The following is a 16108-nucleotide window of genomic DNA, read 5'->3' as shown; positions in this document are numbered from 1 at the left end:
TGTAAACCCTTTGTTCACTCGGCAAGGAAAATACTCACTTGCATGTGCGACATTAACCTATTGTCATCACAAGGCACCATCAATACTCCGTAACCATATGTATACCATATGTATCTTGGCATGATGGACAAACTTCTATAGTCACTGAACTTACGGTCACGAATGCTCATTTCCGATTACAAGCTCCCATATGTAGGCACAGGCACTTTGAAAAGGCACTCTCACAAACTAGTTTGGATGCAGCACGCATGGAGGACAGTGTTCCCTCTAAGGCCACATTTTGTGAGTGGCACAGCATTGAAACAATTAATTAGGGAACCATACCTTGCAGTCTGCATTATGTAGTGTTCTAAATGCAGGGTGCAGTTTCCTAATTAACTAATGACTGCTGGGCCGCTCACAAAATGTGGCCTTAGAGGGAACACCAACGGAGGTGCATCACCTATAAAAAAAAAAGAATTTGAAAATGCATTGTGATCGCCAAGACATTTTCAGCTGCAGAGGGAGAACAGAGTTTTTATGCAGGATCCTAAAACTCGTTTGTGAGTCAGGAATCAGCTGAATCACTATTGTGATCAAGCCGGATCGAAAAGTAGTCTTTTTGGCCCAAAAAAGAGCCATAAAGGCCACTGCTGATAGATTGTGATTGAGGCCTATATCTGAAAATGTTTGATAAATCTGATGTTATTAAATATTTACTCAAAGATAATCTTGGGAAAGATTTTCCTAATTTTTTTCTGATATTCTTTACTGAAATATGAATATGTCCATATACAAAATAGCAATCTATGCATAATTATTTTTTTTTGCACACACACATACATATATATATATACATATACATACATATATATATATATATATATATATATATATATATATATATATACACATATATATACATATATATACATATATATACATATATATTATTTTTAAATCATACCACAATTAAACTGCTTTAGTTAACATAAAAGCAAAACATAGTAATATTTTTGTGCTATTTTGCAAAAAAAATGCAATAATTTTCCTCTGTGCACACAATCTGGTGCAGCTTCGACAACGGCAAGGGATAAAATTCCGCTGAAACAGCGTATTACCCAGTGTGTCTCCATAGAAACAACATAACATGAACATTGCTTAAGAAGGATATTAAAACAGTTTTCCATTTACACCAGTATGAAAAAGTGTTCATAATTTGTATAAAGTTTCCACAAAGCTAACCTTACACAGCATTAGAAGAAATGAGCCTATAAACCCTTCATGCTTGTTCAATCCACAAATCATTGCAGAGTGATTCAAATTAATGTTTTTTTTCATCCTCATCATATTTCACAATGAAGTTGCTCTGGTTGTCAAACGTGTTATTTCAACATTTACCTCAAGAATTGTTTTTTTGGAAACTTTGACTTAAAAAAGCAACTTACTTTCATGTGCTGTCAACTGTTTAAAAGACAGCTGTTAAGTATGGAAACAATGGGATAGAGCCAAAAAGGCATCTACTATATTTTTCTGCTGTCATCAACGCTGTATGCAAAAACTAGTGACAGACACTCAAAAAACAATAATGATGCATGGAAAAAATATTAGATATTTTAAATAAATGAGCTTACAAGTGTTCATGACATTTAGCAGCCCTGATAAATAAAATGTTATGATATCTATCTTAAAGGGACATGATACCCAAATGTTGAAACACTTGAAAGTGATGCAGCATAGCTGTAAAAAGCTGACTAGAAAATATCACCTGAACATCTCTATGTAAAAAAAAAAAAAAAAAGATATTTTACCTCAAAAGTTCCTCAGTAGCCACAATCCATTGTAAAGGACTTCTAAGCAGCAAATCAGTATGTCTGTCTCGGGACAGCTAAGGGAGTGAGCTTTCGTGCAAACTCATCTTATTGACCTATTCAGTTTAAGGAAGTTTACTATGAAATCTCATAAGAGTTAAGGCAAATCTCATGAGATCACAGTAAAATATTTCATGACCTCAACACTGTTGATTTCTTCATTTTTTTTTTACCTGCAGCTGGGCAGCAGCCGAGTATAACTTTTTTTCACAGAACTTACTCTGCTGAGCTGAGGAAATTGTGAGGTCTTGCTTTTTTACATAAAGATGCTCAGGTGATATTTTCCTGTCAGCTTTTTACAGTTAATACTGCATCAGTTTCAAGTGATTTAGGCATGTGAGTAGTATGTCCCTTTAACTAAGTGCAGAGGACGGCATACAAGATTCCAATGTTGTCTTCCTGTTCTCCTCTGTAAGCATCATATTCCTCATTCTCTAGTGAATACCCTATTCTCTAATTGAGCACCTGTGGTGGTTTTGATATGATGACATTCTTAAAAGATGAGGAAGTGACCAAGGCAGAGGCATCCTCTTCTAAAGACAATATCTCAGCCCTAATACCACTTCACACATAAACCCTCAACTGGAAGAGGGAATTCTGTCTTTCAATATGTCCCCTTAAAGGACCACTCAATACATAATTACAAGTGCATAATTTAACAGGTACTCTGAATTTCAAATAAGCAGTAGTAGATTTTTTCTGACACATTTTTTTCTCCCATTTTCCAGCCCCCTGTATCATGTGACAGACATCAACCAATCACAGACTAGTATACATATACAGACATCCTAACTCTCCCTGAAGTTCAGGGAGTCTCCCTGATTGTAATAGCGACTCCCTGATGACAGCAAATGGAATGCAATCTCCCTAAAATTCCAAGTACCATGATCCAATGTGGCCCAAATCCGGAAAAGTGATTCTTTAAGGAATGCCTTTTGTTGCTGGGACGTTATAGAACCCTCAAAGCATGCATCAGTAACCAAAAAGCCCCCACTGATTTTAATAAAATAAAACACAAATACTACCTTATTTACTGCACGTAATTAAACTTCGTTTTCTAAAATATTTAAGCATTCAACAAGCGTACAATCACTGGAAAATAGGTTTGTTGTATGTGGTTGTGCAATAAAGCTATTTTTTAATGTGACTTTAGTGGGAAGCTACTTTAATGATAAGTCTCTATCTTATTTAGGGTTTCAAGGTGTCCAATATATAACTAGGAGGGAGGGGGTTGCGGTGCAGTAGCGGGAGAAGCCACCTCCCTGAAATTAGTTTTTGCAGGTTGGGATGTCTGCATATACCCTGTGAGCTTCAGCACATGCTCAGTAGGATCTTGTTCCACAGAAACTGTGAATATAAAAAAACTGCAAATTGATAATGGAAGTAAATTAGAAAGTGTCTTAAAACTGTAGGCTCTATCTGAATTATAAAAGTTTATTTTGACTTGAGTGTCCCTTTAAGATACATGTGATGTACAAATAGCAATCACCAGTAATACTAGCCACTAAGGAGTTTCGTTTGAGGAGATAAGTGGTTTCTAATAAACCACAGAACATTCTCTCTGTACCATCTGCAGGGAAAAGTGAATCATAATTTTAAAGAGAGGAGTCATTCATTTTATTAAGCTGGAGGTGTTCATCTGCAATCAATGAGCACAAAGGAGATTTTTATGGAAGAAAATTGACTTTTATAGAGTCACTATATCCTCCTCTTTTTTATTCAGAAAGAAATAAGACCCCCTGCCCCCCCCCCCTTTTTGAATTTGAAGGGAATGCCTCTTGAAGGAGGATCACATGTGAATCGACAGCTAATTAAAAACAAAGGGCAAAAGACTAAACCCAGGTTAAGTACTGGGGTATGTTTAGCTTGATAGTGAAGGAGTTAGAGTCACAACACCTCAAAAATTTAATTTTTGTTATTTTATTGCAACTAGTTTTCTTGGCTCTAATTTAACCCAATCTAAATTGGGTTGTCTTCATAGTTTTTATTTTTTGTCTAGTCTTAGTAAAAAAAAAAAAAAAGGCTGATACAAAATCATAGGAAACTTTGGTAACTTAGATGTCCTACCACCCAATAACCTAGTGAACCCAGCTAGTCATCAGGGGTGCTGAAAATAATCATATGGGTGATGCATCGCGATGCGGCATTAAACGATTCTGCATCGATGCAGTGAAGAGCGCGAATCGATTCATGTATAATCACGTGACCCCGCCTCCAGGACAAGTATAGAGAAAGTGCGCGGTACTACTAACGCAGTACACTAGCACAGCGTTTGACGTCACGTCGCCAATAAAGCAACGGGGCTGCTAATGGGCTGTCTCTGGAAGTGCCGCACGCAGTAGGAGGACTGGTGCCGATTACTGCCTGAGTGATGGTGACGACTCAGAGTACACACGGTGGGCTCATTTCTATTTTGTGGGAGACGGAGTCCTATGGTGAGAAACTTAGTAAAGCAGAATACATTTTGCCTGTGAACACCACGTATCTTTTAATTTCTACTAGAAAACCCCTCGTCGCAAATCAGTGAAATCACAGGCCCCTCTAGATGTTTTTTTCAAAATGCTTATGAACATTATTGTGCTTTATTTTCTTTTGTAACTCCATATCACATGGATTGGTCATGAAATGATTGGTGTGACACACATTAGTCAGTCACATATTACTGCGTGATTACAAATTTTCCTACAAAGTTTTGACCACATCTGCAAATATTGAAAATATACACTATACTTAAATAATACTATATGCAATTATGCAATGCATGTGCTCTCTTAAACAACTTTCCAATTTACTTCTATTATCTAATTTACTTATCCTTTGTTGAAATGCCTCTGGGTGCATTGCTATTTCATCAACAATCAATAGCTGAAGTATGAAGCAAATTAAATAATAGAAGTAATGTTTAAAATTGTATTCTCTATCTGAATCATGAAAGAACATTTTTGGGTTTCATGTCCCTTTAAGTGTGTAATATTACAGTGTCTACTACTACTAGTAGTACTACTAGGACACAGTAATACATGATTACACACTTAAAGGGACATGAAACCCAAACATTTTCTTTCTAGTAGTCTACTTGTAAAAGTAGCCCCTAAAGGAACAGCAGTTTATCCTGTATTTTTTTTTCCTGCATTGATTTGAGACTGAGTGACTACTAATGAATAGATAATATACTATATGCATTTAAGTATTTTCTTTTATTGAAGAAGTACACTGCATGCACTGCACTTTTTACACTACTACAGTTTGATGCCTTATTGCCAATACAATTGCCATTTAGTATTTACTGTTCTAAATAAATACTGTTGTCTGCTGTGTTCAGACTTTGCCACATGAGGAAGAATGTCCTTTTTTGAGCTAATAAAATAAGAGTTCTTTTGACTGCTTGAATTTTTTTGCTGAAAAATTTAAATCATGGGCATAATTAGGGAACTAATCGTGATGCATTGTAAAATCGAATCATTGACATGATAATCGTAATCGAATCGTGAGACCAGTGAAGATACGCACCCCTACTAGTCATACCTTGCCATTATATTATACTAGTTGGTAAGCCTGCCCAGAGGGCAGTCGATGTGTTGTTAATAATAAAAAAAAAAAAAAAAAAAAAAAACACACACACTACAGAAAAAAATAAACAAATTATTAAAAATTAAAAAATTAAACCTAGTCCCTATGAAAATAACCCCCCCCCCCAAATAAAAACACCCCCTAATCTAATGCTAAACTAACAATAGCCCTTAAAAGGGCTTTTTGTAGGGCATCGCCCTAAGTTAAACAGCTCTTTTAAGAATTAAACATACTAAGACCCCTAACAGTAAAACCCCCACCCACCAAACCCCCCAAAATAAAAAAACTAACACTAAAAAACCTAAACTATCCATTGCCCTGAAAAGGGCATTTCTATGGGAATTGCCCTTTAAAGGGCATTCAGCTCTTTTGCTGCCCATCCCTAATCTAAAATAAAATTTAAAAAAATTGAAAATCAGCCAATAGGATTTCAGTAGCTCTCATCCTATTGGCTGATTTGAATTTGAAGAATCAAATCAGCCAATAGGAATTCAAGGGACGCCATCTTTAATCATGTACCGTGAATTCAATATTCAGTGTACGGTGGCGATCGGAAGAGGATCCTCCACGCTCCATGGCTCCGCGGTCGCTGGTCTTCAGATCCACCGTCGTTTTTATTTTCATGGGGATTAGGTTTAATTTTTTAGAACTTTGCTAATTTGTTTTTTTTTATTTCTGTAATCGTAGCTTTAGCTTTTTTATTTTTTGTAACTTTAGTATTTTTTAGTTTAGATAATTTGGGTTAATTTAGGGGGTGTTAGGTTAGGGGGCTTAGTAATTTAATTAGTTATTTGCGTTGTGGGTTTTGGCGGTTTAAGGGGTTAGTAGGTTTATTAGGATTATTGCGATGTGGGGGGTTTAGGGGTTAATAGGTTAACTAGGTTTATTGCGATGTGGGGGGTTTGCGGTTTAGGGGTTAATAGAGTAATTAGGTTTATTGCGATGTGGGGTTTTTGTGGTTTAGGGGTTAATAGGGTAGTTAGGTTTATTGCGATGTGGGTGGTTGATGGTTAATTGATTAAGGGGTTAATTACTTTATTATTTTGCGAAGTGTGGGTTTGCGGTGTAGGTGTTAATACTTTGTGTGGGAGGTTCGGGGTTTTTTTGTTATAATTCGTGCGGGCCGAGTTTTTTGTTTTTTTCTTGTTACGCTCCGTTTGCCTTTGCTGCATCCCGGTGGATTCTGAAAATGGCAGTGTGGATTCTTTCACTACCCAGGTGAATTCTTTTGGCTGCGCACGCAGCCAACATTCCATTGAGGATGCGTGCGCAACTGCTGACGGCGACGGCCATTACAAACGCAATTATAGTACAGATAATAGCTAGATAGGTGTATATTAGGTTTAATATGATTTTCTTGTTATAGCTATACTTTCCGTTTAGTTAAATAAAAAAATGGAAGTTTGCCACAATATCAAACTTGAATACAGATATTTCAAATGCTTCCAGAGAGACAATTGAGTAAAACCACAAAGTTATATGAACATTTTGAAAGTTCTCAATAAAGTTTAATTTTGAAGCATTTCAGCAATACAGTTAAGGAGGCCTACCATTTGTATGTATAACACATCTGGTTTTCTCGTGAATAAAGCAAATCTGTAATCACTTCCTCTATAACTGTCCTAGCCAGCCCATATTTGGTAGAGGATCAGCAAACGTCCCATTCTTATGCAAACTGTGTTATTGTGCGTCTGCCTGTCAATGAGGAGGTTGGTTATTCCCCAGATGTGATGTGGAAGAATGTCCTGCTGTGGAAAAAATATCTGTGACAGGGCCCGTCATTAAACTATGAAATGAAAATTGCCATTTAGGACGTTCAACCTTTTCATATCAGAGGGAACATTGGATTTTTTCCCCACTTGCAGGGCTGGTGAACAAGCTAGAAATTAAAATACTAGGATTGAGGATATATACTACTAAAAATCAGAAATATTAATGTTCTAATTCTACACAAATACATATGGACCTAGATACACACACAGGACAGGTATGAATAAGCTGTAGAGAAGAGTAGTTTTAAACCGTAAATATGGCACCCACTTGTAAAGACAATAGCTCAGCCCCAATACCACTTCACATGAATAAGGTGGAACAGGGAAGTTAAAGGGACACTGTAGCCAAAAAAAAATTCTTTCATGATTCAGATAGAGCATGTAATTGTAAGCAACTTTCTAATTTACTTCTATTATCAATTTTTCTTCATTCTTTTGCAATCTTTATTTGAAAAGAAGGCATCTCAGCTAAGGAGCCAGCAAATTGTGGGTTCAGAACCATGGACAGCACTTGTTTTAAGGTGCTGTCCAATGAGCAAGGACAACCCAGGTTGTTCACCTAAAATGGGCCGGCATCTAAACTTACATTCTTGCTTTTCAAATAAATATAACAAGAAAATGAAGACAATTTGATAATAGGAGTAAATTAGAAAGTTGCTTAAAATGGCATGCTCTATCTGAATCACAAAATAATTTTTTTGGCTACAGTGTCCCTTTAAGGGAAATATAAAGGAAATGATAGAAGGCTGCACTCTAGCTTTAGTTTAGACTATGCTGATTTTTATTATAAGCCCATCAATATATAACATCAAAATAATAAACTATATAGCAGTGAAATAGTGACCCTGCCTAGGAAGACTTTACAGAATGCAATGCTGTGCATACATTTTCTGAATTCTCCAAACCTGAACCTCTATGCCTAGTATGTTTTTATTCATATCTAATAACAGACAGATCACTCAGTCCATTTAAACAAACAGCAGTGTACTCACGTGCCTGTACAGTAGATCTAGCAGTGAAACCTCCCATGTGAACTACTAGAAGTCACAACAATGATAACAATGCAGCTTCACTATATCCTCTTTGTTAACAAGCAACAATAGAGACGCAGGAGCACACAACTCAGTTCAACTGAAATGGTGAAGGCAATAAAAGCTGAATTGCCCCCAAAAAAAAACACAATATAAAGAGAGGGGCTGGATTGGAGGCTTCAGATATCATATGAACTGCGTTAAATTTTGTAAAAACATTTCATAAAACTTTCATATTTTTCTAATATACTGAACAATTCATTAAAGTGTCTGTAAACCTTAAAAATAATGTTATATAATTCTGCTGTATAGTCACAGCCGGGCCCGACCGCGCCATTATACTCAGTGCAGCTCGCTCCCGCTGTCAGACAGAGCAGGAGCGAGCTGCACTGAGTATAATGGCGCGGTCGGGCCGGGCTGTGACTATACAGCTGGCCCGATGCGCTGTGTAAAACAAACAGACCCGCTCAGAAGATCACAGAGAGTGGGTCTGTAAAACAGCCGTTTCTTTTAAAAATTATAAGGGAATATTAGGTTTTACAATGTTTGCGCTAATATAATGTTATATAATTCTGCACTATGTGCAGAATTATATAACATTATTTTTGAGGTTTACTGTCCCTTTAAGTACCACTGCTCATTTAGAAATTCAATATCCCTTTAAATGAAAGTAATCCAAAGCACAATTTAATGGGGCACTAAACGCATTTCATGCACCTCCCTCTAATCATGGGTACTGCCATTATGGAAATTAAAAGGGACACTAAACCCAAATAATTTTTTTCTTAAGGATTCAGATATAGCATGTAATTTTAAGCAACTTTCTAATTTACTCCTATTATCATCAATTGTTATTCGTTTTCTTGCTATCTTTATTTAAAAAGCAATATTGTAAGCTTAGGAGCTGTGGGCGGAGCTTGGCAGGCCATTTTCAGCTGCAAACAAACTGACTATTTAAAAGTTTCATGTACTTCTTACAAGCTTATAGATGTGGAACCCGTTGTCTGGTATGTAACAATAAGTAATAAAGAATAAGGATTGGGTCTTGACTGTCCCTTTAACCATTTTATTTTTCAGAGTTTAAAGGGATAGGAAAGTCAAAATTAAACTTGGATAATTCCAATAGAGCATGTCATTTTAAGACACTTTTAAATTCACTTCTATTTTCAAATATGCTTGGTTCTCTTGTTTAAAAAGAATCTGCACATATCCTACACTAGTGGGAGCTGCTGCTAATAGGTGCCTGGCCTGCATACATTTGTTTGTTTGTGATTGGCTGACTAGACGTGTGCATCTTGCTGCCAGTAGTGCGATGCTGTTCCTTAAGCAAAGGATAACCAGAGAACTAAGCAAATTTGATATCGGAAGTAAATTGGAAAGTTGTTTAAAATTATATGTTCTATCCAAATTATGAAAGAACATTTTGGGGTTTCCTGTCCCTTTAATGTCTTACACAGTAACAAGTAAATAAAACCCCAAGTCCTTATAGACAAAACATATTTAAAAGGAACATAAAACCCAACATTTTTCTTTCATGATTCAGATAGAGCATACAATTTTAAACAACTTTCATATTTACTTCTATTATCAAACTGTTTTTGTTTTCTTGTCTTTCTTTGTTGAAAAGCAGAAAGGCCTGTCATAGTACCCCAGATATGTGCATGCTACCTATGTAGATATCTCTTTAACAAAGAAGAACATGAGCACAATGCAAATTTGATAAGAGAAGTGTAAACTTTTTTTTAAATTTGGGTTTCATGTCCCTTTAAAATGAACCAGTTAGAGGCAAATCAAATTCGAACATGTACTTTCTTTATTGAGGAGAAGAATGAATTTAAGAAAATTAAAAAAATAATAATGAATTGCGCGTAGGATTTTAAGCAAGAAAAGATGCAAAAGGTCTTGAAATCTGATGTAACCCACAGCAGAGAAAAAAAAATCTGTATTCAAGCCAAAGTAACAAGCCAGAATTTCAGGATGTCTCTAGAGTCTAGATGATCACAATTAGGTTGTCTGAGCAACTGATTACAACACACTTGTCCTCAAAGGGACTTCCTGAGCTTGTTGGCTGGCTATGGGCAGGTTTGCAAAGCTGTGCTCTAGTGGAAAGGATGGAGCAACAGGCAAAGCCCCTAAGAACCACAAGAGGCTTTCTTGTTAATAAATGAGAAAGCTTTTGACAAAAATCATTGTGGTCATGTCAAAAGCTTTCACTTGCAAATGCGATATTTTAATTAGCTTAAGCTAACTGAATGCATATGTATACTGCAAGGCTCCTGCAGCGGAAGAGATTTTACTTAAAATGCAGACACACAAAATTCTACATCAATCTTTTACATCTTTTTTAAACAGTAGGAAATTTAAAGTCCCATGAAAGTCAAAATCAATCTTTCACGATTCAGAGCTTACTATTAAAACACAAAAAAAACATTTCAATGTATTCCTATTATTGAATTGACCCGTTTCCCTAGCAATGCTTTATTTAAACTTAATTCCATACAATAAAAAATCTGAGGCAAGAGAAGTCTCCCAGGTAGGGAACCTGTCCGCCCATCTTTGCAACCAGCAAAGCAGCACCCACTGTCAGAAGTTAAAGGAATAGTCTAGTCAGAATTAAACTTTCATGATTCAGATAGAGCAGACAATTTTTAAGCAACTTTCTAATTTACTCCTATTATAAATTTTTCTTTGTTCTCTTGGTATCTTTATTTGAAAAAAGCAAGAATGTAAGCTTAGGAGCCAGCCCCTTATTGGTTCAGCACCTGGGTAGCATTTTCTGTTTGGTGTCTAAATGTAGCCACCAATCAGCATGCACTACCAAGGTGATGAACACCAAAAATGGTCCAGTTTCTAAGCTTACTTTCAAATAAAGATAGCAAGAGAACAAATAAAAATTTATAATAGGAGTCAATTAGAAAGTTGCTTAAACTTGCATGCTCGATCTGAATCATGAAAGTTTAATTTTGACTATACTATCCCTTTAATATTGAACATCGAATTTCTTGTGCATCCCTGCCCTTCTTTCATGCAACCAATCACCTAAGAGCAATCACCCTGGACAGAGAGGTTAGGAAGCAGCTGTTTTACAGCCACTGGTTCTTAATGTGCAGCTGCAGGTTCACTCAAGTGTTTGCATCTTCATAAAATGATGCCCTATATGTAGATTATTATTACAAACATTGCACGTTTATGCTGCTGGGCCTACCTAAGTATGCCCTCTTAGAAAGTAACTACGTTTCAACAGAGGATACCATGAAAAGAGGTACATTTGATAGTATAAGTCAATTAGATTTCTTTTTTTAACTGTATGATTTAAATGGATCATGACATTTTATATTCATGTCCCTTTAAATCATAAATATGCAGGACTTAATTGGAACCACTGGACAGAACACAGATATTAATGATTTTTTATTAAAAAGTTAACATGTTCTTTTATTGTTAATTAAAAAAAATATAATGCCTCTAGGAGAATGGTTAGTTAAATATGAATATGTATTGAAAAATGTAGTAAAACATTTCCTATTGGATAAAGAATAGAAATTCCAACAGCTACAGACGTGCAAGGCATAAAAGATCATGATTCTGCAATAAAACATTCAGATGTGAGATGATATATATACACACACACACACACACACACTATATATATATATCAAGCAACATTCTATTATTTATTCAATGCAAAAATATACTACAGCAGTGAATAAGTGGGACAGTGTGATTTTTATATAAAATGTTTAGTTATGTGTAATGAAATAACTTATTTATTTTGCCCCCTTTTATGTAATTTAGCTAATTTTGCATTGTCTAAATGCTCAAAACTTAAAATGCATCCTGAGTTCTTAAAGGGACATGCAACCCAAATATTTAATTTCATGATTTAGAAAGAGCATGCAATTTTAAACAACTTTCCAATTTACTTCTGTCACTAGTTTGCTTCATTCTCTTGATATCCTTTGTTGAAAAGCATATCTAAATAGGCTCAGTAGCTACTGATTGGTGGCTGCACATAGATCCCTCATGTTATTGTCTCACCCATGAATATTGCTATTTCTTCAACAAAGGATAGCTAAAGAATGAAGCAAATTAGATAATAGAAGTAAATTTGAATGTTATGCAAATTTGTATTCTCTATCTGAATTATGAAACAACATTTTTGGATTTCATGTCGCTTTAAGGATAACTCTGCTACATATATGTCCCTAATAGGCTTTATCGGATATTAACTGCAAAACAATGTACTTTATACTAATATTTATGATCATGACTAGCCTGTTGTCTGCAGACTAAAAGCCCAGATTGGCTTCTCCAAATAAAGTTAGTGTTGGGTGGAGTTTTGCTATTGATAAACAATTGCAGTAAAAAGCATGTTGATTTGTTTTAAAAACATTTAGTTATGGCTGATATGTTATTCTACATCAACACAACAGAAATGTCTTGTAATTACACAGTGTTTACTAGCCCTTTAAGGCAGTACAAATAACCATGGAGAATTCAGGGAACCATTTTCTAGTATTTTTTTAATTTTGTCAACAAACTTTATGGATTACACATTTTACTTCTCTGCAGAACAGCTTAGAGTAGCTATAAACTGTATTTCCTTGATAAAATAGTTTTTACAGATGTACATTAGTTCTTGCAATAACTTGAATGGGATTCTGATTTAGCTGCCAGAAGCAATGTACATCAATTATGCTGTGACTGACAAGTCTGTATGACTATATATTTACTGCAATTGTATAGTAATAAAATCAACATATAATTTGCCATCAGTGTCAAACACCTCATGGATCTGAAGTATATAGTATGTAAGAGATAACTGTGTGTAGTAATATTACTAATCATTAATCAGTATTATTTGTACTAACCATATCATTTATAATCATATCAGTGATTTAAATTAAATACTTGCCTTTAATATTACCAGTCAGATAAAATTGTCTTTAGGGAAATCTTTGTTGCTAATGCACTTATATTTTGCAGAGAATTAGAAACAGACATGTGGTGCACTTCCCAGTCAGTATAAAATAATATGGTTCACCAAATGTTATGTACACATTTCCAAGATTGTAACTTTACCAAAAAACACATAAAGTTCACTCACTAGAGAATTGTGGAAGTCTGTTACAAGGTTACAACCTTGTTGTTATATATAATATTAGAGTGCTAATACTACAATATTATGGATTTTATATGCAATTTTATTTTTAATTAATATTCTTTATATCCCAATGTATTTATTTTTAATTTGGGATCCACACATAGAGAGGAGATTATCCCTATAAAGGCAATGGGGTCACTCCAGGACCTGTTGAATTTGACAGGAATAGGTCACACACAAACCTGCTGTGTAAAGGAATTCCAGACAACAGTTAAAGCAGAGATCTCTTGCTGAGGGGATTTAGAATCAGCTGGAATCGTGGGAAATCTGTTCCTTACACTCCTTTGCTTACATACTGATGATGAGCAAAGTGTGAGAAATAAGGGCTTGAGATATCTACACAGGTCTGGAAAGTATCTGTCAATACATTGCTTCCTTATATTTGTTCCCCAATACAATTAAGCATAAATGAGGAAAGGTGCTTTCAGTCCTGCAGTCAGAAACCAATTTCATGGATTTTATCTAGCACAATTCTATAAATATCACAGAAGTACTTAATGAGCCACTTGCACACATCCTCAATGACACCATTTCAAGAGCAGGAGAGGTTTAAGTCTTGATTTTAGTTAAGTGATAGATGAAGCAAAACAAAACAAGTTTTATTCAGTGATAATAGCCAGGCTAAATCAATTCCCTCTGCATTTTCTACAATGCCTTTGCTTGGCTACTTCTCAAGGATATAGCCTGATCTCTTAAAATTGCTATGTTTTATAGGATAGCAGACACCTGTATTATGAAACACAAAAGTCTGTTACAGCAAAACTAAACATTTAAACTTTGTCAAGTTCTCTGCAAACCCCCAGCATGTCCAGTTAGTACTGCAGTATGAAGCCTCTCTGCAGTGCACAGAAGAGCTGATCTCTGTTAGGGAGGGAGTATTTTTGGGAAAGGATGAACAGTTTGAGCTTACTTACCCATGCTTGTTTTTTTTTGTCTCGATCTGTCCTTTCCCCTTGATGCGCTTTGTGTCTATGTCCTCTGTGCCCTAATGCAGAAACAGTCTCCCTTTTCCCATTAGAGTCTGTATCCCACTCTCATACACCAACATCATTTAGCCCAAAACCCCGCCCCTGCCACTCTCCCCTTTATTCACTTAAGGTGGTTTAGCCCAGTTGTTGTTTAATGTTTAGTATTAAATGAACAATATGTTTTGTTAACACATTGAAAAGATGCCGGTACCTTCAAATCATATTTTAAAACTGTGACTTTCATCATTTGTAAACCTCAGATCTGTGTAGAATTCCCCCTTGAACTGAGGCAAACATATCTTTCTATAGATATTTTTGACAGTTTCTGTGCAAACTGGATCTATTTAGGAAATGTTAGGGGAAATGTTACTTGTGCTCCAAAAAAGTTTGTTTTTTTTATACAAATTTTGTTGTAATCATAAAGAACAGTTATTTATATTTTTAATCATATTTCAATATGAACTAATTAATTATTTTAAAAAAACAACTTCATGAAAAGTTTAAGTAAATAAAGAAGTAGCTAGTCCCATCTTATTCACGTATGTACTCTCTGGCTGGCTGACATAGGAATCAACTGTGAAGATGTTGCTAAATCTTTATTGAGTAGTGCAAATTTGAAGTTTTAACCACATGAACGAGCTTACACATTTTTTTTAGTTGCCTTGCATTTGTTTGTTTGTTTCTCATTAAAGGGACTTCTCGTTTAACATTTTTAGAGGGATGCAAATGCAAAGAATAAAACAAATGTAGTTTTTTGGTTATTTTTACATTGATCCTAATCCAAACGCACATTTCTACTTCATACTCTAGTTCAAGATATCCACACCTGACCAGAAATACCCCGGCCCCGAATAGGGAGTGTTTGGTAAATGCTACGACTGCTCTTAGAAAATAAATAGTGGTCCCTAATTTAAAGTTTCAGATTGACTTTTATTATCAGATTTGCTTTGTTCCCATGGTATTCTGAAGAGATACCTAGGTAGATGTCTGGAGCAGTACATGTCAGGAAATAGTGCTGTCATCTAGTGGTCTTACAAATTAATAACATTCTTGCAAAACTGCCGCTGTTCTGGTAAGAGGGCGAACTTTGGAAAACAGCGAACCATGTCACTTCCTGTGACATTACATCAGCTGTTTCACAAATTTTGGACCTAATGCGCATGCGTGTCAGCGTCATCACATACCTGGCCGCATGCGTCACTGGTAAAATATTTAGAGCTGTGAAATTCCAGAACCCTTTCTAGAGCGCATGCGTGGGATTTTGTATCACAAATGGTGCGCTCATGGAAAGCTGTTTATTAGGCTCCTCAGCAATATTCGGAACTCCGCCCCCACTGCAACTACAACCTGTTTAACCCCTTAATGACAGAGGACTTACCAGGTACGTACGTCATAGGAAAAACTTCCCTTAATGACAGTTGACGTACCTGGTACGCCCTCTGTTGTCTGAACTGCTGGAAGCGATCCTGATCGCTTCCAGCTGCTTACAAGGGATTGTAGTGATGCCTCAATATTGAGGCATCACTGCAATCCCCCATTTAACATACCGATGCAGAAAGGGCCACTCTGTGGCCCCATCTGCATCGGCTATGGATGTAAACAAAGTCGTTGGTGGGTGGGAGCAGCTTTTGGCACTATGTTAGGTACATCCTTAGTTGTGTTTTTCCCCAATCGGACTTACATTGTCGGCAGTTTGCGCTGGGATCGCATTTGCGGCCGGGGGGCGGGGGGGGCGGGTGCAAAATATGCTTGC

At 36.0% G+C, this 16108-nt stretch overlaps 1 protein-coding gene across 1 annotated transcript in view; it reads right to left on the bottom strand.

Annotated features, from left to right (window-relative positions):
- GPM6B (glycoprotein M6B) overlaps window positions 1-14417 on the bottom strand; it is a 303610-nt gene extending 289193 nt beyond the window's left edge. The window contains exon 1 of the mRNA XM_053707577.1: window positions 14302-14417. Coding sequence (XP_053563552.1) covers window positions 14302-14305 — 4 coding nt within the window. The 5' untranslated portion in view covers window positions 14306-14417. The remainder of the gene's footprint in view (window positions 1-14301) is intronic.
- Window positions 14418-16108: the final 1691 nt, after the last annotated feature.

This window comes from Bombina bombina, chromosome 3 (genome assembly GCF_027579735.1).
Source record: "Bombina bombina isolate aBomBom1 chromosome 3, aBomBom1.pri, whole genome shotgun sequence".
NCBI lineage: Eukaryota > Metazoa > Chordata > Amphibia > Anura > Bombinatoridae > Bombina > Bombina bombina.
Note: the sequence above shows the minus strand (reverse complement) of the source record. Positions and strands in the feature narration are given on the sequence as shown.